Source organism: Molothrus ater, chromosome 11 (genome assembly GCF_012460135.2).
Source record: "Molothrus ater isolate BHLD 08-10-18 breed brown headed cowbird chromosome 11, BPBGC_Mater_1.1, whole genome shotgun sequence".
Lineage (NCBI taxonomy): Eukaryota > Metazoa > Chordata > Aves > Passeriformes > Icteridae > Molothrus > Molothrus ater.
Window position 1 is genome coordinate 16,430,985 of NC_050488.2, and position 23,540 is coordinate 16,454,524.

At 46.0% G+C, this 23,540-nt stretch overlaps 1 protein-coding gene across 2 annotated transcripts in view; it reads right to left on the reverse strand.

The window, feature by feature from the left end:
- FRMD4B (FERM domain containing 4B) overlaps positions 1–23,540 on the reverse strand; it is a 125,052-nt gene that overhangs the window by 7,232 nt on the left and 94,280 nt on the right. For both annotated transcript variants that reach the window (XM_054516092.1, XM_036391285.2), the window contains exons 8-18: positions 19,741–19,824; positions 18,494–18,559; positions 17,382–17,439; positions 16,403–16,489; positions 7,068–7,144; positions 6,529–6,667; positions 5,900–6,041; positions 5,637–5,770; positions 5,427–5,546; positions 3,966–4,194; positions 1,276–1,332 (exon numbers count right to left, since the gene is read on the reverse strand). In XM_054516092.1, coding sequence (XP_054372067.1) covers positions 1,276–1,332; positions 3,966–4,194; positions 5,427–5,546; positions 5,637–5,770; positions 5,900–6,041; positions 6,529–6,667; positions 7,068–7,144; positions 16,403–16,489; positions 17,382–17,439; positions 18,494–18,559; positions 19,741–19,824 — 1,193 coding nt within the window. The remainder of the gene's footprint in view (positions 1–1,275; positions 1,333–3,965; positions 4,195–5,426; positions 5,547–5,636; positions 5,771–5,899; positions 6,042–6,528; positions 6,668–7,067; positions 7,145–16,402; positions 16,490–17,381; positions 17,440–18,493; positions 18,560–19,740; positions 19,825–23,540) is intronic.

Consider the following 23,540-nt stretch of genomic DNA (forward strand, 5'->3'; position numbering starts at 1 on the left):
CCTACAGATCCCAGCAGCACCAACTCCTATGAGACTACACCCAGCTTGGGGCTATGCCAGATCACAGAATGGAACTTCCTGGGAAAAGATCTGTTTGCAGAGCAATCCTTTCCAGAGCCAAGCAGACAAGCTCAGCCTCTGCAAAGGCCAGTTCTTTTCCTTCACCTTCCAGCTCTTGAAAATGACATTTTAAGAATTAGTTTTGAAACACAACCTGAAAGAGACTGACTTCAAAAGCGACTGAATGAGCAAAGACAACTGACAGACACATTTGGCTGAAGGCAATTGGGAAGATGCTGGTTTGATCCTTGTTCTCACTTTGCTTAGGGCACAACCAGGTTCCGACAGAGCCAACAGGAAACTCCAACTAATACATATAAATGCAGGATGAGCATCACAGAGAACACGTTCACAAGCCTGGCTCCACTTCTACTTGTACAAGCAGGAATCAGGTGTAAATCCATTTTATGGCACCACCTGGTTTGTACAAGTCTAAAACTGGGACAAAGTGAGATCAGAATCAGACCCAAACCGAAAAGTGAGTAATGATTTAGATAATGTTTGTCCCCAAATGATGATTATCCAGTTTAAGGGAGAGGCAGGCCAAGTCCTTTCCACCTTGTGGAACAGGGTGTGAGTGTGTCTGTGGGTGTGTGTGTGAAATGAGTAAGCTGAGCAAACACCACCCCGTGCAAGATGCAAGCTCACCAGGGAACAGATAAATGTAAATAGAGCGTTAGTATCTGTGACTATTGCACCTTTCTTTCTCCAAGTTTTATGGTAGCTGTGAGGGCAGAAGGGCTGGGCTAATTCTCCCAATTTGTAAGTCCTTCAGTTCTAGGCCAGGCCCTAGGGACAATGTATTTGACACTCAGTGTCCTCAGCTTGCAGGTTGGTCATGTTAAAACCAACTTCCTTCTCTAAAGATGACTCAGGTCAGCTCACAGAGCTGCAGAACCTTTCAGAAACTAACCCATTAAGAGGAATGACATTCCTGAGTAGCTATTTTTTCCTCTTCTGTAAAGTAATTTATCATCAAAAGCCACCAAAACTACAGAATAATATATTGACTTGTACTAGAAGGGACCTTAAAGCTCATTTCATTCCAACTCCCTGCCATGGGCAGGGACACCTTCCTCTAAATGTTTTTGCTCAAAGCCCTGTCCAGCCTGGCCTTGAACACTTCCAGGGATGGGACATGCTAAAGGACATTAAGTCAAAGAAACATCTCTGAATGGACAAACTTATTGGGGAAAAAAAGGATAAGCATCATACCATCATCATAGGTGGTTGTGTCTGACAAGGAGCTGCTCTCGGACGGAATTATATCATCTGTGAATAAAAACAAACACTTTAAGCATAAAAGAGCCAACATCAACTTACAAATATCTCAGTACAGTTTATTTTCTAGAGTTTCAGAGCCAGCTGATACTTGTAGCGCTGCAATCCTTATTCTTTAGCCCCCACAGCCTAAAGACAGCCTTGGTACATCATCACTCTGTGTGTTCACTGCAGTTCAGCAAGCGACCCAGGTAATTATCAAAGGAGATTTTTTTTTTTTTAATCTGCAGCAGGAATCAGGCCAAGATTTACAAAGGTGTTTTCCACCCCACTTCGAACAGATCTCACAGGGTGTTTTGGTGCTTCAGGAGGAGTCAGGAGCCTACACAGACATGTAGATCTTGGCTGTTAGCAGCTAATCTCCTCCAGGTACACCTGAAACCCCACCAGGTAGGTACAAAAAGCCTTTTAAAATTTGGCACTCACTTTTGAATGTTCCATCAGCACACAGATCCTGTTTCAATTAAATTAAGATCAATCCAGAGTAATTCCACTGATTTCTATCAAGGTATTGCAAATTCCAGCAACACAGATAACAGGAACTGTTCCATGGGGGTACTAATTTTTTGTTTCTTTTACATTTTGTTGTTTATTCACAGCACTTCACTGTACCTGTCTCACCTTGATGCTACACAATGAGAAGCAGCCTGTCCTCACTCAGGTTTGGAGCAGACCACCAGCAGCAGAGAAATGAGGCTGAACTAGAGATAATTAACCCACGGACAGCTCAATCCCTAGGCTGGTTCTGACAAGATTCAGCACTGGTGGGGTAAAAAACCTCCATGAATCTTCAAGCATAAGAGAAAGGAAGCAATGAACAATGAGAGTGGCAGCCACTTGGTGTATGACACCTGCCTGTGCCCCCAGCCACCATGAGCACGTGCAATGTGCACTGCTCCTGCTGTCACAGCCTGCTGCCAGGAAAGCTCTGGTTACAAGAATGCAGTAAAGAGAGCAGCTGTTCAAAAACAGCAAAAACCAGGCCTGGCCCCTGCCCTGGGGGGACTTGTCAGACCACCGAGGATGGGCTGAAGCCCTGCTTGCAACCTGACACTGGGAAAAAGCTCCAGGGGAGCTGATTAATGTGGATCTGACCACAGGGTGGTAAAATATGGAACTGGGCCCAGAGTGGGGAGGAACAAAGCCTGCTGAGGAAAAGAAAAAAGCCAGCCTAAAGCTACAGTGCTGGATTCGGGGGGGGGTGTGCAATGCTGACATATTCAGATATGGTGACATATCTGAATTTAAATCCCAGGTCTGTGCAACTCCCTGCAAAGGAGGAAGAAACTCTGGGCTAGAGAGGGTGGAAAGGGAAGAGAAACTAGAACATGGAAAGCAGTCCAATATGTCCTTCACCTCCTATCCCTTGGGGCTGGGATGGAAACAGCTATGGTTTGGTTCAATAAATCAGTGGGACTATTTAACATATTACTTCCAACAAGTAATTCCCTGAACTCACAGACTCGAGTGACTCATCACTGCTCAGCCTCCTGAAACCCAGACCTGGAGAGCACTGCTGGTGATGGTGACAAGGTTACACATAAAATCAATTACTGAAGCAGGGCACAGCTCTGCTCCAGGTAAACAAATACACACTGCAGGCTGAGAGCCTGGCACTGGGAAGGGAATGCAGCTGCTTATTGCTGGCTTGGACAACAGAGAAAAACACTGCCAACAACAACAGTGGCACCCAACAACAACAATGGATGGATGGATCTCTCTGCTCATCAGCCTTCCTGGTCATTACCACACACCAGGTGCCCCAGGTAAGGCAGGATCTGCCACAATCAGTATCCACACTGGTGAGCAAGAGGCTGGAAACAGATGTTTCCCTCCTCTCTGTCAATCAGAAACAAGCTGGGCCACATTGAATGCTGATCATCAGCCTTTCAGAATAATCATTTGTGATGATGGATAGCCCAGTGATGCTGTGGTGTGTCAGGGGTAAGGATCCAGAACTCCTTCAACTGGCATGGATACTAACAGGCTTTCACACATTATCAACAAAGCAGCAAGAATCTCACTGCCCTTAGGAGAAACACACTAAGAATGGAGGGGCCAGGAGTATCTGCTTTTGCTGTGCTCATCAGTGGCCAATGGATTTAGTTAAAAAAATTGTTTGCTACTAACTGCATTCATAAACTCCTGAAGTTCACTTATGACTTCTGGGAAATTAGGAATATTAAATCAAGAAGCAATATCCTCCATCCTGCAGAACACCCTGCCTGCTCTGTTTCTGCTGGAACTGAAGCTCCACGGGAGGGATGGGGGAGAGATGTTGCATGTGGCATCCCAGATGTACAACTGCACTCATCCCACCAGGAATTCAGGCATCAGAAAAGCTTCACCCAAGGTGTTACTGCCAGCCTTTCTGTGCACAGCACCTTCAGCCCATACCTGGTGCTGGAACATGCCTGTGGCTTGCTCCTAAAACTGTGGCTACTCTGCCCCCAGCCTACACCAGTGCACTGAGTGTATCAGATGCAGCAGTTCCATCTTTTTTCTTATTTAACTGCCTTGGAGAAGACAAAAACCATACAGAAAAGATGTACACAAAGTTTCTAAGTAAGCCAAATTACTCTTTTCTCCTCCTGTTTGCATCAGAACAAGGGGAATTCTCTCACCTGGTAGAGCCAGAGTTGATTTCTGGGTTGGTTTTTTGCCACACTTGATTCTATATTCATTTATGGAGTTTTCTATCTCTTGTAGCTTTTTTACAGCATCAGCATACTCTTGCTTTCTTTTCTTCTTCACGTTTTTGCAGAGGTCTGGCTCACTGGCAAGTTTCTTTGCAGCTTCCACCAGCTTTTGGTGTATGATAAAATTGCTCTCCAAGTCCTGCAAAGTAGGATCCTGCAAATTCATGAGAGAAGTTATTTGCTTGTACTCCAGAGAGAAATTATCAATGAAAGTCATTAATATAAAGATCTATTTTTGTGGTGAAGTGAAATCTTGAGCACAAATACAGAAATACCATAGTACATACACAAGACAATCTCAGCATATGAAAGTCTTAGATCTTATTTCTGACTAGAGTACAATTTTGAGATTTCTTGGGCAAGGTCCAAAGTTCTGAAGCCCAGGTGACATAACACATACTCTTAAATTCAGGTTTAGGCTGCTAAACCTCCTGCTACTGAGTCCAACTCTGAAAACATCGTTCAAAATCTCTCCCTACTTCAGAGAATATAAAAATGGAAATTGGTATCACCATACCTACGTAAGAGGGAGTTTCAGGCTTTAATTAATTGTTTGTAAACTACTTTGAAAAGCTCAGATGAAAGGCACTGCAGAAGTGCTAAGCAACACGTTATTAAATCTGGTCAGCAGGATTTTGGTTTAATGGCATTTAAGCAGTCCACAAAATCACTTTGCTGCAGACAAGGAGCACACCAGCCCTATGAGGCAGGGCAGTGAGTTTCTGGTGAAGGACAGATGCCAAGTGCCCAACACCTACTTATTTGGATGATACAGCTTGTTAACAAATCTCACAAGGAATGAGGGGGAACGGAGTGTGTCCAGAAACTGCAAACATCTGAATTATCCTATCACTCGAGTCAGTCCCTGCCAGCAAAGTTCATTTTAGCTTCTTGAGCAATCCAGGGAGGTTTTACTCAGGTGGAATCTTCATTAAGCCACAGGTAAAACTCCTCCTCCTGTCACCTGTCACAAAACTATGCTCACAGACAGATGATTTTGCAAGGCAGATAGAGCACACCCCTGCCACATTCTGGGTTCTAACACCATCCCAACATGACACAAGTCAATGCTCCAGAAAAGCCACGGGCTGCCAAATAGCATTATGCACCTGATCTTCTCTAATTAGCAGTAAAATATCCATTAAAATTCATGCAGGGATTCAGGTTGGGTGAACTTAAGGCCTTTAGCAACAGCCAATTTCCTGGTCAGTTCAAAGCGCGGCTGAAAAAAGGGGCAGAACCCACCAAAATTTCCCACTCCACACAAGCAACTGCCCCAGCTGCCTCCTCCTAAAAGCCCCAGGGAAGAGCTGGATTATCTACAAGTGGCTTTGGCCACTGGTCTGGGCAGCCCAGCCCTGTGTGCAAGCAAGCTGCCGTGCTCACCTCCTCGCTGGGGAGCAGGTTGTCATCCAGCTTGAACGCCGTGCCAACGCGCCTCCTCACCTGGGGAGGCTCCTCTCCAGCGCCCAGGGGATACTCCTTGGGCATCTTGCCTGTCAGCTCCTGGGGAACAACAGAGAGGGCTCCAGGTAAGGCCCAGTGGGAGGAAAAGGCTCCCACCTGCCTGACCCCAGTGTGAGGTGCAGCTCTCACCGCCTCTCGCAGGCAGATTTTCTTCAGCTCCTCAACTTTCTGAAGCAGTTTTTCCTGAAGGAGTTTCTCTTTCTTCTTTAGTTCCATAATTTTCTCCTTCTTTTGTTCTTCACTGACCTCTGAGTCCTGAGAGCCTGGAAAACACATTCTGTTATCAGAGGATTTCCAGGTAAAGGCCATTTTAATTGTCTGGTAGTCTCATTTCTCTTTTAACAAACAAGCCCCATTAAACCTGGCTACTTCACATTTATGTGCAGTATTACCTGATGAGATCAAACTGCCATTGCTGGCCATAATAAGCTGGTTCTTGGCCTCCAAGGTCACCAGCTTTGACACTTTTGGAGTTCCCATCTCTGTCAGATCCATGGCGATATCATCCAAACTTCTGGCTGACGGAATTTTTGCCTGAAGGAGTTAAAAAAAACCCCAACAGCCTCATTGAGTTACCTCTAATTAACTTCAGAGCACATCACAGAAGATGACATTTCACACATCATCTCCCACTAAATTAAGGGCTAAAGCAACAGCATCACACAGGTGCTTGTGGTATTTAAGGGCTGTTTGGCATTCTCTTCCCCTCTCCCCCAAAACCTGAACCATCTCCCAGCTCAAAAACTCTGCAGCTTTCAAAACAAACATAGGAAAGGAGACAAAAGAAAAGGCAGATTAGACACCTAGACATGGGAATTCCCTCTTCCATGATTACACTGCCATAGGCCTTAACTGCAGGCAGGCTAAAATGGATCGAATACCAATACCACCACTAAGAGACTGCTCAAAAAGCTGACAAAAACAATTCATAGTTTTTCTCTGGAGAGTAGTTCATCTGTGGAAAAACACATGCTGAAAGGTGTTGAAACCCATGCTTGCAGTAAAATGCCTCATAACTTACTTTGCTTTGCTTCCTGTCCAAGTAAAACTGGTGCTGACTGATTGCCATCACCCAGATGGACTTGATCAGGGAAGTGTTTGCATACCAGGTCTGCACAACCAGCCCACTCTGACCAAAGGTCCTTCTTGACACTGAAATTCTGAGGAGGTGAAAAGAAATGCAATTTCAAGACAGGTCTTTGAGGTTTCAAGTCCACAATGCCTCTCTCTTAACCAGGTGAGGCTCAGTCTTTATTTTAGGGATGCAAAAACTCAGATTTCCTTCATCCCATCTCCCAGTGCTGCTGCAGATTCGGCCATGACAAACAGTCCTCCTCCTGCTCCAAGAACTCCCTGGAATCACAGGAATCTGAGAGGACACCCCGAGCTGTGACAGCCCCAGTCTGCCCCACCAAACGCTGGATCAGGACCAGTCCCAAAGCCCAGAGTAAACTCAGGGGTCAGCTCTGAGGCACCTCCCACCCCATCCACCAAGAGGTGACGATGAGCTCCCACTGTGGGCAAAGATGAACCCCGATGGCAGAACCTCCTCAGCCTCACCTGCGGGGATCGTGCACCTCCACAGCAAACTTCTTCTCACGGAAATACAGATTTTCCAGCTGTTTCCATTGAAATAGCTGGGAGAATTGGGAGAGAGAAGCACAACGTGGTCACTAAATCTCCAAACCTCTCACTCCAAGGTGATATCATTTCAGCAAATTACAATTCCTGTGGCATGGACTGAGCAATAACTACATTCGTAACATCAATTAAAAGAAGAACATAAGTATAGGATGCCCCCTCAGTAATTTCACACTCTTACAGACAATGTGTTGCAAATTGAGGATTTTGTCAGTGACAACATGTGCCTCCATCAATAGCACATTTAATTTCACTGCTAGAAGTTCCCAGAGATCTTGGCAGGGCAGCTAAAGTAATTTTCTCTCTGATTAAACGCAAAAAATCTCTTTACAAAGTAATTGTATAGACAACTATGGTCTACTTCCCTAGTCAGAACATCCCCAGGGAATGGCAGCAGCTTGGAAAAACCAAAATTTTTTTATTCTGAAGACACTGTGTGAGACATCCAGCGTGACATTTTGGAGCAGAGGTACAGCATGTACAGAACAACAGCAGCTACAGGAGGAAGCCACCCCCAGCACATCCTCTTGCTAGAAACCCACATATTTCCTGCAAAGTGCCAGCTGGGAGAAGAGATCAAAGTCAGTTGGGGCTTGGCAGCTGCACCCGTGGGATCAGAATTTCATCTGAATTCGCTCTCCTTTCGCTGCAGCAGCATCGGCCCTGCTGATCCCCCTGGGGATGAGCCACTGGGGGCTGCATCTTCCCAGCCCAGCCTCACAGGCTTGGGCAGCACCACCGCCTGCCCTCTTCTCCAGCAGTGCCAGAGTGCCTGGATGTACATGGCATGTCCCCAGGGATGTCCCCCTGACCATGATGGGCCACACAGGTGCAGCAGCAAGATGGAGTTTACATCAGCTGCTCGCAGAGCTGCAGCCCGCACGGAGATCCTGGGCGTGCTTCCACCCAGCTGGGCAGGGATAGACAGGGTTCAGTGAGAGATCAGCCCTGGACACCAGGGATCCAGCCAAGGCACCCAGGCACTCACAGCAACTCCCTCCTTCCCCCACTGGAGCTTTTCCAAAGCCTCCAAGGGTGCAGCCACCACACCAGAAATCCCCAGGACACACAGCATTCCCGCTGGCCTTGCCAAAACTTGACATTCCACGCTACCTCCCGGTACAGAAACACTTCAGGTTTTGTAAAAAATTACGTATCAGGCTGTGATGCATCTGAAACATTTCTAACACAATGAAACATAGCTCAGCACATTTGTGTATCAGGGGAAAAGTGGCTCTTTCAGCAGCCTCTGCCTCTGTTTAATTAAAACTTTCCTAGGACTACAACTGCCTATTAGAACCTGCCACAGAAAAAGTGAAGCCAAGTAGAAATGCAATTTACTAGAATTAATAAATTATTTTCTCGACGATTGTGGAAGTTTCCCTCTGCTGCTTAAATAAGTTTACGTTTGTCTCACAGCCCTCCTGCCCAGCCACTCGGCTGTCAGAAACGCCTCTTTACAACTCCGCATGAACTCTGAAAATAAATACATTTACAAAAACGCGAAAGGAGCCAACCCAGGCAGTGTGTCGGGACATTGAGCAATAGGTGCCCGTGGGTGCTCCAGCAGCGATCGATCCCAGCCGGGACCCCGGCACAGCCCCGGCTGCTCCCGCGTCCCGCACTCACCTGCCCGCAGCCCCGATCCCGATGCCGGCTCCCCGGCCCCGCCGGGCAGTGTCAGGGCTGGCATGGGCAGGGCACAGCCGTGCTGTCCCTCTGTCTGTCCCTCCGTGCCGCCGCTGTGCCGCGGCAGCCTCTCCTCCCAGCGCTGACACACGCCTGACATCACCACCCACCCGCTCCGCGCCGCGCCTCCCACGCCCCGCTCCCCACATCCAGGGAAAACCCGACCGCGAGCGAACGGGGAGGATTCCACCGAGGGGCTGCACCCCTGGCAGCCCCCCCCGGGTGCCTGGGGGGGGCCAGGGCCGTGGGGGCTGCCCCGGGTCCCCGCGGTGCCGTGTCCCGGCCCCGGCAGCCCTGACTCACCCCCAGAGGCAGCAGCAGGTTCGACCGGCAGCATCATCCCGGCCGCCCGCTCCCACGCTCGTAAAAACCATGGGCGTGCTTCAGACATGACCTCTGGAGAAAAAACTGCCTCGCTGCGCCTCTTATCGTGGCGGGGGATGATTCCCCGTCCCCTTTATCACTTCCTTTGGGGTTTTCCCTCTCCGGATGTGCTCGGTATTCCTAAGGGCTGCGGGAAAACGGAGCACCTGTCCCAAGGTGCGGAGGGTCGTGTTTGGCAGGACGGCAAAACGCAGCAGCCCCAGCAACTGGAGCAGCCTCCTGCCCTGGCAGAGGGACAGAGGGACACGGGGTCTGTGCAAATCTGACACCGGGATCACTTCCAGTGCCGAGAAAAGAAGGAAAAAAAAAAAAGCAAACAAAAAAAGAGGCGTTTGCATTTTTAAGAAAACCTGCATGGAACTGCCTCAGGATGTGGGTAGAGCTTTGCTCCATTTCCTCCCCACCCTGTGAGATCCATCCCAGCCCAAAAGGAGCTGACGGGCGCCCCAAGCATTCACTGCTGGGTACATTCAGCACTAAGACATCTCTGCCTCCTTGCACAAAGCCTGGGATAACTGCAGCTCCCCCCTCTGCTGCTCCCATCCCAGAGATGGGAATTGTACCCAAGACACATCTTTGCTCTTGAGCCCTGAAAAAGTGCCCTCTCCTCCTCAGACTATCTCACTGAAGAACAATATAAGCTCCTTAGCTATCACCTCATCTGACAAACCCTCCTAACTCAGGTCCTTGTAAAAAAAGGCTGGTGATTAAATGAACGGCCTCAGAGTAAGTTGCGAGCCAGTAATATTTATACAGATGCAAATAAAAATAATCCTGAATGAAAGTATTATACCTTCCTGCCTAACACACTTGGATTCATGAAGGCAAGAGGGAAAAAACGGACTCAGTACAAACAAGGACAAAGCAATAAAGTAATAAACTTTTATTCAACTGAAATTTTTCTAACTCGTGGTCAAAAGGCAACACTCAGGAAACCATCAGTGCTCTAGAGATATCCTGCTCCCTTCAAATACTCTCTATCCTGTACAGACATGTTCCTAAATAATTCCTAATTTCAATCTCACCTAAACTAAATGCATATTTAAAGACAAAAGAGTGGTAAAAAAAAATCTGAAGTCTGGAACTGGTTTTTGAGGGCTGGAAGAACAATTAGGAATAATTAAAATGTTTTTGTGGAAGTTTTGCAATGTATGTTCCCTTTAACCAGATGATTAAGTCCACCTGAGCTAATTAATGTTTTCTTAATAGCCTTCCCCATCCATGTAGGTTGTCAGATCCTTAAATGCTCCTGAAAACTACTGAGCATCCCAGGGGCTGCCTGTCTGACTCTGAGTAGAACTTGGCCTGGTCAAGGTTGTTTTTCTGATTTTTTTTTTTTTTTTGTAGAAGGCGGAGGTGCAGCTCTGATCACATCTCATTACCCAGGCACCTCTGTGCACCAGCCAGACTCCTACCACCCAGCTGCTGCTTTTCCAGCCCACGAGTTTAGGCTTCCCTGTATTTCTGCTGTGATTCAATTGCAGATACCAGGGAGCACAGAAAAAGGAATCACTGTCCTTCCTGCACAAAAAGAACCATAATAGTCTAAGGCAGCCCAAGAAGACATGGCTGAGTGCTGAAACACCTTAAAAGCAGCAGCTGGTTTTTCACCTGGCTGATCTTGCATCTAGTTTTGAATAAAATGAAGGTTTGTCCCAGCCTGGGGGGAGCAGGAGCAAACTGGCTCAGAAAAACGGCCCTGTCAGGATTGCAGGCAGGAGCTGGCAGAGACCCTGCCCAAAGAGACAGGCAGGAGAGCTGCTCAGGCTCCTGGCTCAGTATTGCTGTGAGCCTGATGGATTTTGTTGAAAAACAATATTTTAGTATTTTTTTTTACACAGTTTCTTTTTGCAACAAGGTGTAAATGTGGAGAGCAGCTCAGCGCAGGGGTAGTGTGGCCACAAGCTGCTGCCCCAGCCCACTGTGCCAGAACTGTTCCCAAGGTTAGTGACAAATTCTGACCAAGAGCTAAATGACCCAAATCTCAGGCTTTCCACCCAAGAGGTCCTAGGTTAAGGTCAGCATGAAGTGCAAGCCATGCCACAGTGTTTGCAGCAGCCTTTCCCTCGGGAAGCACTTCCAAAGCACCTCGTGGTACGTGCAGTGCCTGCAAGGAGGGCCAGCAACCAGCACCTCAGGAACTGGCTGGGAACAGCAATCTGCAGACAAATCTGGCAATTCAGAGCAAGGAAACATAAAAGATTTCTGCCCACAGGAACGCACCCCACCCGATGAGGGAAATTACCACCCTGGCAGCAGTGCTGGGAGCAGGCTGCCTTTCAGCCCCTCTGCTGCACTCAGCTGTCTGGCACCCTGCCTTCAGCTGGAATCCTGTGCTTCACTGCTGCTGTGCCTGCCCGTGGAGGGAGGCACCTGAGGAGATGGCAGCAGAGCCAAACTGCCCCACCTGCAGCAACTTCTGAGGGAAGGAGGCAGACAGCTCCCACCTGTGCCAGCATAACTCGGCAGAGCTCACCTGCAGGCATCCTTCATCCCTTAAATATTAAACCAGTCCTCTAAAGACCTTTTCAGTCATGTATTTTTTTTAATACTTTATGATGCTTTTGTGCCTGGTCCTCACTAGCACTGGCATCATAAGACTGAGAGATGTCTCAACATCAAAATACCCCAAAACATTTGTGTTTTGCAGCAGGTGATGTTCAAGCAACTTTTTGCACATCTGGAAAGATGTGAATTTCAGAGCAGCCTCATAAAAACGCTGTGGTTTTTTTTAAGTAATTATGTGAGCTTAGTATCTTCTATCTAAATCAATGGCTTGGTGAGAAATAAACACCATAAAAGAAATCTCAGCCTAATTAGAGCAGCCTGCTGAGAAGGCTGTTCCAATGCTGCTGTGTTCTGAACTATTCAGCAAAGCAGGACAGCAAATTCACATGAAGTAAATGTTCTGCAAGGGAAAACCTTCAGCATCAACTCTTAGCATATGTTGACTTAAGAAAGAAATATCATAACACCTCCTCCTCACAGCTCAGGAGCAATGCATCCCAACACAGAGAAAGTAATGGAAAAGTGTCAGGATGCTTGCCAGGATGAACAAAGACCCCAAAGAGAGTGGGAGAAATACAGAGAAATTGAGCAGCCAGGGGTCTGTTTTGGAAAGCTAAAGCCCTGAAAGTATTAAATCCAGCCAGGGCTATTGTGAAGGTGATGAGGCACTGGCACAACATGCCCAGAGAAGCTGTGGCTGCTCCTGGAACCCTGGGAGTGTCCAAGGCCAGGCTGGATGGGGCTTGGAGCACCTGGGATAGTTGAAGGTGTCCCTGCCATGGCAGGGGGATGGAAATGAGATGATCTTTCAGGTTCCTTCCAGCCCACACCATCCTGTGTTCAACATTCCCATTTCAAAACGAGTATATGCTAACAAAAACACTTCTGAGAACACAATGCAGTCAAGACATCAAGCAGTAGAAATTATACTCTTGGACATTTGAAACAATACCACAGCAAGATTAGTTCTTCTCTTCAGATAACAGAGTTAATTTATCACGAGGGAGTCGCCCACAGAAACACAATGAAGTGGGAGAACAAGTCCAAGAGCCAGCAAGCTGCCTTCTCCAGCCCTCAGAGGATCCTCACATATTGGCTGAACGCAGAATAAACTCAACTCATGCCTCAATACACCCTCCATTAACAAGACTTACATTGTTTATCTCACCAGTGAGAAGAATGGGGCAGAGATAAAGGGAGATCTATTCTGGCTTGAAATGACAAACAAAGTCCTGGGACCTGTTTTATACTTTTCCTAATTGATTCAGAGGATGCTGGAGACAGGATCTTGGCATGCCACCTCACAGCAAGCAGAGGCACTTCTCCAAGCAGGAGGTGACTCTCAACATTAACTGCAACTGAAAGAGAATATGTTTGCAAAGCAGCAGGACTGCAGAGCTAATCCCAGGTCTGAGCTCAAATCTGAACAAGGGTTGCCAAATCCAGTCTGTTTTAATGCCCTGTGAGACTTCAGGATGATCATCAAGTGAGCTCAGTATAACCTCCAGCCAGTGTGGAGCTACTGCTTTTATCTACAAAGACAATTTTCATAAATGACACAGAAAATAATTCTCCCTTTTCAGTCTTTTACAGAGCTGGAGCACAGTGCTTCCCTCAGTGCCTCAGCTGGCACTCCTGGGTGATGGGAACACTTGGGCTTTTCTAGAAACTGCTCCTGAAGCAACACAAGCTCCCAGGAGTGACTTGGAGCAACAAAACTCCCTTGTCCAAACCAGCTCAGGTCAACCAGCAAAATATTAATAGCTGGAGCCAAACCTCCCCAGCCAGCCCTGCACAGACAGACAGACAGACAGCCAGGGCAGGTTCTCCAGGTCCAGCCCCGAGTCACACACTGGGCTCCCCTCGGCCCTGGCAGGGCTGGCTGATAGGGATCTGGAGATTGCTTCACCCAGGCCTCTCCTGCAAGTTCCTTCCTGTGAGGAGCTCTCAGCCTTGGACTCCATGCACTGGTGTTGATCCAATAACAAAATCTTGGGAAAACCACTGCGCTCCAAGGCTCGGATTTAGGTGTTTTTGCCTGAAGACCTACTTGGATAAAGCCAAAAGATTTCACTTTTTTTAAGAGGGTGGTTATATTTCTTTGTATTTAACTGATCCTCCGTTAATGGGTGCAACCAATGTAGATTTTATTTCTATTATTAATAGTAAAATTTTATTCTAAATATGGACTTGGCTCTTGCAAGATGCCTGTGATTCTGTGGTGAAGCAAACACATCTGACAGCACTGCAGAAAAGACAGGAGCAGAATCAATCCCCCTGCTGTGAATTCACTGCAGCACAGGCACCAATTCCTGTTAAAAGCCTCCCATCCAAAATGCTGCAGCTTTCCCACCACAACCAGTGTCAGAGAGGTTTGCACACTCAGAGATCACTTGTAGCTTTAAAATTCAGGAAGGCCAACTTGGTTTTCATTAGACTTGGACTCAGCCTTTCCATCTTATTATTCTCTATTTATCTATCAGCTGCATGTATATTTAAACATCACCAACTGGAGAAGTGGAGCACAATGAGGATGCTCTTTCCCAGATGGCTGGGGATAAACACAACAGCAGCTTTTGATCCATGGTATAAACAGCTGGATAACACCAGCACATGGCAGTTGTGAGTTTGGCTCCATTCCCAAAAGCAAAGCAAGAAAATTCTGCTAAATCCAGCAAAACTAGCACTGCTACTCCAAAAGACAAGAATAGTTCACATGCCTATTCCCCTCCTGCCTGCTGCTCCAGAGAGACTCCTGGGAGATTCAGGCAAGCTGTCCTTCTCTCTCTGAAATACTGAAATACTCTTCTCTCTCTGAAATAAATTCTGATACATTCATAAATATGAACAAACAACAACACTGATTAAAAGGAATTTCTGCTTGCTGCATCACAGGCAGCAGGGCTGTAGCTACACTGAAATAAGCAGCAGTATCTCAGCATTTTAACTCCAAACCCAAGTCTGGGTGTGGGTGCCCCTCTAGACCTGATGCCTGCTTTTCCTCCCAGAAGTGATCTGATTCCAATCACTTACCCAAAGTGCTCTTTGTGTTTCAAATCCTGAAACATTTTTTATATAAACAAACTGTTTGCATATTTACCCACTTGTTAAAGGCAATCATGGCTCAGGACAAGCTGTGGCTTACATCATTTTTGTCCCTTTGCACTGACACCAGGAAAATACTTAAGGACACTACAGCCATATCCATCCCCACAGTTTCAATGAGCTTTCTGTAATTAAACCTTCCACCTGCATTTCGGCTCCTCTCTCTCACCTTCCCTTTTAAATCTCTATCCTCTGTTGTATAATTATAATTTCAGTGAAGCCAACAACTATTCTCATTTCCATTGTAATGCATCCACTGCAGAGATGACCTCTGGTTTTTATTTTATTTTTCTTAAACACAACTCCTGCTGCATTCAAAGGCAATGCCTCGTAACTAACTGTAGCAGGGTGTGACTTGGTATCTGGGCCCTGCTGACCTGAAAAAATTTTCTTAATCTGCCTGGTTGATGTTGTAAACTGAAATCCCACAAGCATAAAAAATGCTTGGCGAAGCAATGCTTTCAGCCAGGCAGGCTCCATTTTCTTGGAGAGCATTGCTGGTCACAGCTGGACATCTTGGCTGCAGAATTAACTTTTCCTGGCTGGAAAATCTTGTAGATGTTGCCTAAAATCAGGGAAGTGCTTAAGGGCATGAGGACCTCCTTGATGCTCTCCTCCTTTGACATTCAATAGCTTCATCAAGTTGACTTGATTTACAAAGGGTTCCTCCTGTGTCTTTTAGTGCAGGCATGGGAAGAGACACCTGGGATAAAACTCTGTATTTTACTAAACAAAGTGAATGAAGGACATGAGAGCTCACCCTTGGACACACAGGTACATAAATACACCAAAAGAAACCAAGTCATAGCCCGCTCTGGAAAAAGAGAAGATCAAGTTGGAAGCTTGAAGGGGGGGATTACTCTTTAACAAGGAAGTTTTGTTAAGCTGTGCTTTTTGGCACCAATACACCAAACAATATCATTTTGCAAATGTAAAAATTCCCTGGCAGGGAGCGCAACTTCATGTGAACTCCTGCCCAGATCATTCCTGGGGAAAGAACAGCAAACTCCCAGGTCCCCATCCTCTCATGGCTTACATGTTTCAGTAAAGACACACTGGGAAACAGTGGGTTGGAGAAGGAGAAGAATCAACTCCAGTACTTGGCATTTATTCTCAATTTCCCCTTAGAATTTATGGAAGCACACACTTCAACAAGCCTTCAATTTCACACGGTTCCTCTCATATTCTGCTGTTATCAGTGGAGCCTTTTATGTTTCATGCACAAAAAAAAACCCAACTACAAAAGTGAAGTGAAAACACTGCCAGAGTACAAGGCCTTGCAGAAACACAACTGCTTCATATTTCTGTAGTTATCCCTGGGGGCTGCCAAAATCCCCATCCTGAGACCACCAAACTCAAGACACACGAGCCAAAGCTCCCAAAGGGAGTTTCCACTATCTAGGAGAGGGAGAGATTTACTGCCTCAGTGCCAGCAGAAATCTCCTTCTGCCTCCAGCCTTTGGTTTTTGCCCACCAGTCTAATAAGCAACAGCTCAAAAGAGTATATCCTGACATGCAACACCATACCATGTTCCCCCCACAAAAAAATCAGATGCAAAAAAACTTACTTTTCTGGGCTTCACTTTGTCTTGTAAGTCGTACTGGCCGATTCCTTTGTAACTTATTCCAAGCCACCATGGGATTCCTTGTTTATCCTGAAAAATGGGACGTCTACGTCAACCAAGAGCTACTTAAGAATGAGGCAATTCCAAGATTAGAGCCCTTTTCACTCTGCGACAAGCACAAGTAGGTACAGAACAAGGATTTTCTGGCAAACAAATTGAGGTGAAGTGGATTGCTGGGGTGAAGGTGGAAACTTTCTCCCAGAGGCACAAACCCAGGTGGTGGCTGTGCAATGTGGGCAGAAAAGCAAGAGTGCTGCTCAAACAACGGGGTGTCACTGCTGGAGGAGTGGCTGTGAAGGGGAAGGACAGGGGACAGAAAAAAACTATGGCCACTGACTGCTACTACCACTAAATTCAGGCATGGACAGCCACAGGAGACACCAGCACAAAACATCAGCTTCTCAGGTACCACAGCCATGGCCATGACTCAAAAGTAAGGAGACATCATCTCTGCTGAGCTCTTCTGCACAAAGCACTTTGGCCCCGGCTCTGCTCTACAAGTGGGAATAAATGGTGTATTTCCATCACTCTCCAAAAGTATTTCTCAGCATTTCCCCACTCCAAGCACGCACCACTAATCACCTGCCACTTAGGAGGAGTCTTTTCCACATTCTATTTTTCTAATCTTGATTAATGTCTCTGGGGAAACTATTAACTGCTTCAAGTCTAGAAGTGATATCCAGTTTAATTAAGATGATAGGAATTTAGCTCCTGATAGGATTACATAAAGGTTTTACAAAGATTCCTTTCTGCTGTCTGGAAACAATTTTTAAAGTACATTGAACGGGGAAAAAATTACAGAGGTTGAAAAATGTGGGGTTCCATACTGATAGAAGGGCACTGAATCATGCAACTGCTCCTTCAGGAATGCAATCCCTCATAATAAGCTCAGCAATCACATTATCTGTAGTCAGTTACTGACCTTTACTCCATAGTAATGAACTCCATATGTTGGCAAAGCTTCTACCACTTTCATGTACCTGCAGACAGATTTATAGCATATCAGATTATTTTCTCTGGAGGAAGTAATATCTATTAACATATTTTTTTCACACATACATCCAGGACACGTCATTTATCATCTGCATATTTTGAAGACCTTAATAGCTGAAGGCCCATATTTTCAGAAAAAACTTAGCATCTTGGCTTGGGGAAAGATGGGGTATTTTGGCCCAGCTAAAGCAAAAGGAAAATTTCTCATACAACAGAAAATTCAATCTTTTATCAGAAGGTCATAGAACTGAAAGCAAAAATTCTGAACTGAACATGTGAGCCTTTTGGGAAATGTTGGCAGTAAAGACCTGCCTATAATTATTCCATTATGAAGTTCTGGTTACAAAGGACAGGCTCCAAATGAATATGTTTATGCCATTGTACAACTGTTTCATGAGGCAATTCATAAAACCACTGAACAGACCATTTTTCCCTTGTTTCTACTGAAAAAGGACCACAAATTATTGAGACAGATTTACAGGCATTGAGGTACGTGAGAAAAACTGCAAGGAGTCTGCACTGTGCAGTCATGGCCATCATCTCAAACATCTCATAACACATCCTACTGCATCTGCTTGTAGGAAGAACACTAGATATTAATGGTAAATGAAAAATACAATTCCACAGGCTCAGTGGGCAGCTTGGAAGACCTTGATGTTTTGAAAGCCAAATTCTGAACATTTCAGAATTTTTAGAGGACTTAGGGTAATATGCACCCTTAAGAGTTTGGAGTGAAAATTAATTGATGTCAAGCAAGGTATAGAGAAGAATCTTCCAATAAAGTAAGATCCAAATAATTTCTTTTGTATTTGAGGTACCCAAATGACTACACAAATGCTGAACTGCAAGCCTGTGAAATGTGAGACTTCAAATAATTCCACTTTGCCACGTAACTCAATAAAAAGAGAATCTGACAGATACAAACGACATCATTTGCAGGCAATAATGACCTAAAGAGTCTGCCTTGCCACTTCTCAACCAAAAAAGAACAGGAGAAAAGTAAAAATATCATCTTCACAAATTAACAAGTGTCATACTCACTGAACAATGGCTTGTCCTCTGGTCAGACCTTTAATTTGTGTATAATGCTCAATTACTCTGTCCTCACTGCAAACCAAGCACAAAACCCAATTTAGAGGCTCAGTGACTTCGTTCATGTGTTGAAGCTCAGACACCTGCTCAGCATGCAGAGAAGGGTCCCCATGCATGTTTCTTGCTCTAGTTTACATTCTGGTTCTTGCAGATTTCTTTCCCACCCTTCATTAGGCAGTGTGGAGCTGCCTGGCTGATCCCCTCCATCACATTCTGCCTTCCAGACCCATTAACCAACCATTTCAGATCAGCCTGTTCTGCTGCAGATGCTGCTGCAGAAGAATGGTGCTAATTGTGTAAATTCATCTTAATGTTCTAAAGGACCCGAACTTCAAAGGCTGGTTAATGCTCCATATGTAAGACAGAAGAAGTTCAACCAGAGCTGTTTTCATTCCCGTCTATTTTCTCCCCCTGACATTTCTTAGGTGAAGAAAGCCACACATTTGTCAGCAATGACCTTCTTGCATTTTTCCTGTTACATATTTCAACATTTTGTTTCGGAGGAATGCGAAATAAAATATGCATTTCTGTGTCAGACACTTGAAAGCAAAGAAAAACCCAGCAGTGTTCATTCAGAAACAAACAAATAATAAGCAAGCATGGTATACTTGAAAATCCATCACGTACACATCAAGCCTAAAAAACCAAAACAAATGAGGAGTTGAATTTGCACAAAGGGCATAAATTCCAAGGAAACAATATCACTGATTCATCCTAAATGCTGTGTTCCTTTTACAGCAAACTCAAGCCCCAGAATTGGAACTGTCTTTCTCTTTCCAGCCTTCCTAGATTATTTTCTTCCCCTGTCCTGTCGAGAGGAGCTGGGTGGGCAGCTGGCAGCTAGCAAAGGTCAGCCCACCACAAAGGCTCCACTGTGTGACAGATGAGACTGAGGTGCTCTCTGCAAACCCAGGCCTGGCTGGAGTTCAGACTTCTGCTCCTTCTATTGCAGGGTCCCCACAAACTCTGATCCAGCAGTTTCTGACACAGCAATTTAATTTGAGCAAACTTTCAAGGAGGAATTTGCATCAGATCTTGCATAATTTATAATCTTCCAAAAACTGGAAATGTTGAACATGAGCAATCAGCTCCATGTCCTGGGCTGAAAACTTTTAGAGGAGTTTGCAAACTGCTTAAAAGTGATCTTCTTGTTATCATTCACAGCAATGATTTACATTTTAAATTAAACAGCTCACCAGTAGGCAAGTGATGGATGCTCCTGCAGTGTCTTGGTAGGAAAGACAGGCAGTGTCTTCAAGTCTTTTCTAGTGTTCTCATCACTGAAAAAGCAAAAATGGCCCAGAGTCAGTGCTAGTGAATCAGAGATGGACTCATTAGTCTGGGCAGAAGGAAGGGCTGTATTTGCTGCTCACAAACGTGGAGTGCTGCCCCATGTCAGGCTGTCATAGCAACGTAACTCTAGATGTCCTCTCACATGACAGTGATGGATATGGTGTCATGCTCATTATACACACACGTGATGCTCAGGCCACCACCATATCAATATTTATTCTGCACACCCTCACTCTATTTGCTGAGTGCAGAATGAGCCCTGAAACAGCTGCAGGAAAGCCCAAAAGTAAGGCTTGCAGTGCTAAGTTTTGCTCTGTCTTCAACAATACATTTCATGAAGCAGTGTGGTATTTGTTAAATCACAGAAGTTTAACAGTGATCTGATTCAAAACAAAGGGTTTCAGTTCATACACTTTCAAATATTTCCAGTAAAAATAGTTCTCCTGGACTGCCCATTGTACAGAAAGTTGAAATATTCTGAACTCTAGGCCCAGCCTGAAATGAATACAGGGGGGGCTGAAGTATGTGAATGCAATTTGTCACGACAAAACCCCGGCAGAATATTTTAAAACGTATTTACAGGCATCAGTAAAATGGTTCATATTTTCTCCTCACATGGTCCATTAGTTAATCAGCTGAAACCTGCACGCCCCATCTGGGCAGGATTTCTGCATGCCTTCAGCACCAGCAAGAACCAACACGACTTTTCTATGCAAAGAATGCACCAGTCACGTCCATCAGCATCTGCCTCAACTTTGCCCAGGCTTTCCTTGAAGGTGTTTTTTCTGCTCTCAACCTCTCTTCTCACCAGACTGAACTGTCAGAGTTTTCACCAGAGCTATGTCCCCCTCTGCCATGGGCGCTGAGGATGGAGCTCTGCACATGGAGGACACAGCAACCCTCTCTCCCATGACTCCATCTCCCAGATGCCACATGGAAAACCAGGAGATGAAAGGTTGCTTTGTTTTGGTTTTTTGTTCCTTGGGAGCACAGGCTAATGGCTCTGCAAGGCTCTTCCCCAGCCCTGACAATGAGCCTCAGCCCTGAGTAAGGGGGACCACCTCTGGGGACAAGGAAACAGTTCAATCAACAGCCTATTTATTCTTCAACGTCTTTGATGAAGCTGCCAAGAAAGGGTCAATTAGCACCGAGGAGTGCTGCTTGCTGCACTCTTCTGCCAGGAATATCCATTTTTCTTTGCAAGCTGGCCAGCACCCAAGTGCCACAAACAGGGACAGCTGGGTAGAAAATCAGGCTCTCTCCTTCCAGCGCTCAAATACAGCCAATGCTCACAAAGGCTGAGTTTTATTCACCCCTTGCAGGCCTATTTTGATGGGATCAAAAGGCTGCAGGACATCTCAGCTTGCAGAGGGAAGGTGGATTACCAGGGGTTTGTTGGGTCACATGGAAATGCAGACATAGAGCACACTCTTCTGAGGCCTCATAAACCAAAGCAAAGAATAAAAAAAAAAAATCAAAACAAACAACAACAACAAAAAAAAAAATAAAACAAAAAAAACCCCAAAAACCAAAAAACCCAAAAAACCCCCAAAAAAACCACACACACACAAAAAACCCCAAAACCAACCAACCAAAAAAAACTGAAACACACACACACACCAAAAAAACCACACATCCCAAAAAAACCCAAAACAAAAAACAACAACAAAAAAATACAAAATGGCCTGAACACCCTCTTAAAGCTGAATGGCTTGGTCCTTCAAGGTCCTGTCCAACTTCAGTCACAGACTCACAGGATAATTGATAATTAAACCACAATTTTCCTCCTATTTTTAAATCTGATTTATCTCTGCAATGGCTGCTCTAGCAGGCAGAGTTGGCAGGGAACTACAGCAAAGTAGGAGAGGTTTTGGAAGGAAGTACTAACAAAACAGCTCATTTTTACCAAACAGAAGGGCTGTTTCTGTAAATGTAGATTCTCAGCCTCGTATTCATAATCAGAGGTTTAATGGGTGGTCATTAAACCCTTATTTAGTAATCTGGTTTTAAGGGCTGAGGCAGTAAGGAGGCTGATGCTGGGAAGCCAGGGCTGAGCTCTGGTAGAGCAGGGGACAGCTGACACCCAGCTGTCACCACTACACATGGGTGGAGAGGTCCCAAACTCTCCTTCCCCAACCACTACAGGGCCAGGAGCCTCCCCACCACTGAGAGTCTGCAGAAATGCCACAAATCCTGGCAGATGCATCTCCCATGCTCTGAAATGCCACCTTCTGCAACATTTGCAGCCTCCAACAGCACTACTCCCCTTCCTGTTTGGGCTCCTCACCCCTCTGGTTTGGTTTTTGGACCCCCTGCCTCTCTAAATCTGGCTAAGTAGCACCTTTATCCTCATCAATGCCAAAACAAGGGTGCTAGTTAAGCCTGAGTGATGAGTAGCAGCTCATCAATATGAAAATGTCTACCACCGAATTTAAATTTTGAGGGCCAGCCAGCAAAGCAGCCTCCAAGCAGGGCCTGTGGGCTCTGAGCTGGGACATGCAGTGATCCAAGGGCTGTCACCACTTCTGTGCCATGGCAGGGGGCACGTCCCTGCAGCACTGACCCAGAGCCACAGCCCTGCTGCAGACTGGCAGCAGGCAGAGGCCACGGGGCTGTGACAGCTCACAGCAGAGCTGGGCCTCCTCTCTTCTTCTGCCAGCCTACAAACCCATCCAATTTCTCGCAATAACACCGATTTTATGAGGCAAAATTGGCTCCTGGGACTTGTCTTCCTCACAGGACCCAACCTCACACCCTGAGGTTCAGACACCATCCCATCCACAAGCACTGGGAGAAGTCCATCCAAATGCACTTATAAGGGCTGAAACTCTCTGAGAAGCAACAGGAGGATTTTTTTCCTCTCTGCATAATTGTAACATCAAGCATGAAACAATCCTAGAAAAATGTAAAAGACCTGGGAGAGACAGGGCACAGCTCCTTGCAGGCTGGATGCCTTCAGACAGCGCAGGCTGGCACGCAGCAGCCTGGATCTGCTGACTGCACGGCCCAGGATTAGCGCTCCGGATGATTCACGGCTCTCAGGGATAATAATAAAAGCCTCAAATGGTCCTCCCCCTCCTTCCACAGAGTCCATTATCACTTCATCTGCACCAAGCAAGTCTCCCCTTGACCTTCAGGATCACTTTCCCAAGCCCTCTGAGACCCAGCTGTTCCCCAGAGGTGACAACTCCCGATAGCAGGAGGGCGCTTTGAATTATGACCTGTTCCTGTTTGGTTTCACAAGGACCACGAGATGACACAGCAATCCCAGGGCAGACAGCCCTGGCTCCAGATGTCCCACCATCCCCATTATCTGCCAGCCCAACACCCAGTGCTGTATCTGGCACGTCCATGGTGGGTTCCCACCAGGAGGAGGACGGGGCTGTCGGGACAGGGAGGCCCAACTTGCGTTTAATCTGACCCCTGCTACAGAGGGGGTTTCTGGACTGGTGGTTTTTGGCATAATTTCAATATATAAACTGCCCAGAGTCAATGGGACTGAACATTTTCTGGCAAAAGTTTTGTTTATTCCCCAGGAGGAGAATATAGGAAACTCTCAACTCAAGTATTTTTCCACTATGGGGAAGAATTAAACAAAAGCAGCAGACAGACCCTTTCCTTCCTATTCCACCCTCTAAACAGGAGTTTTCTCTCTGGCAGATACAAAGCAGAACTTGAATCAATCTGGGCAATGCAAATGGAA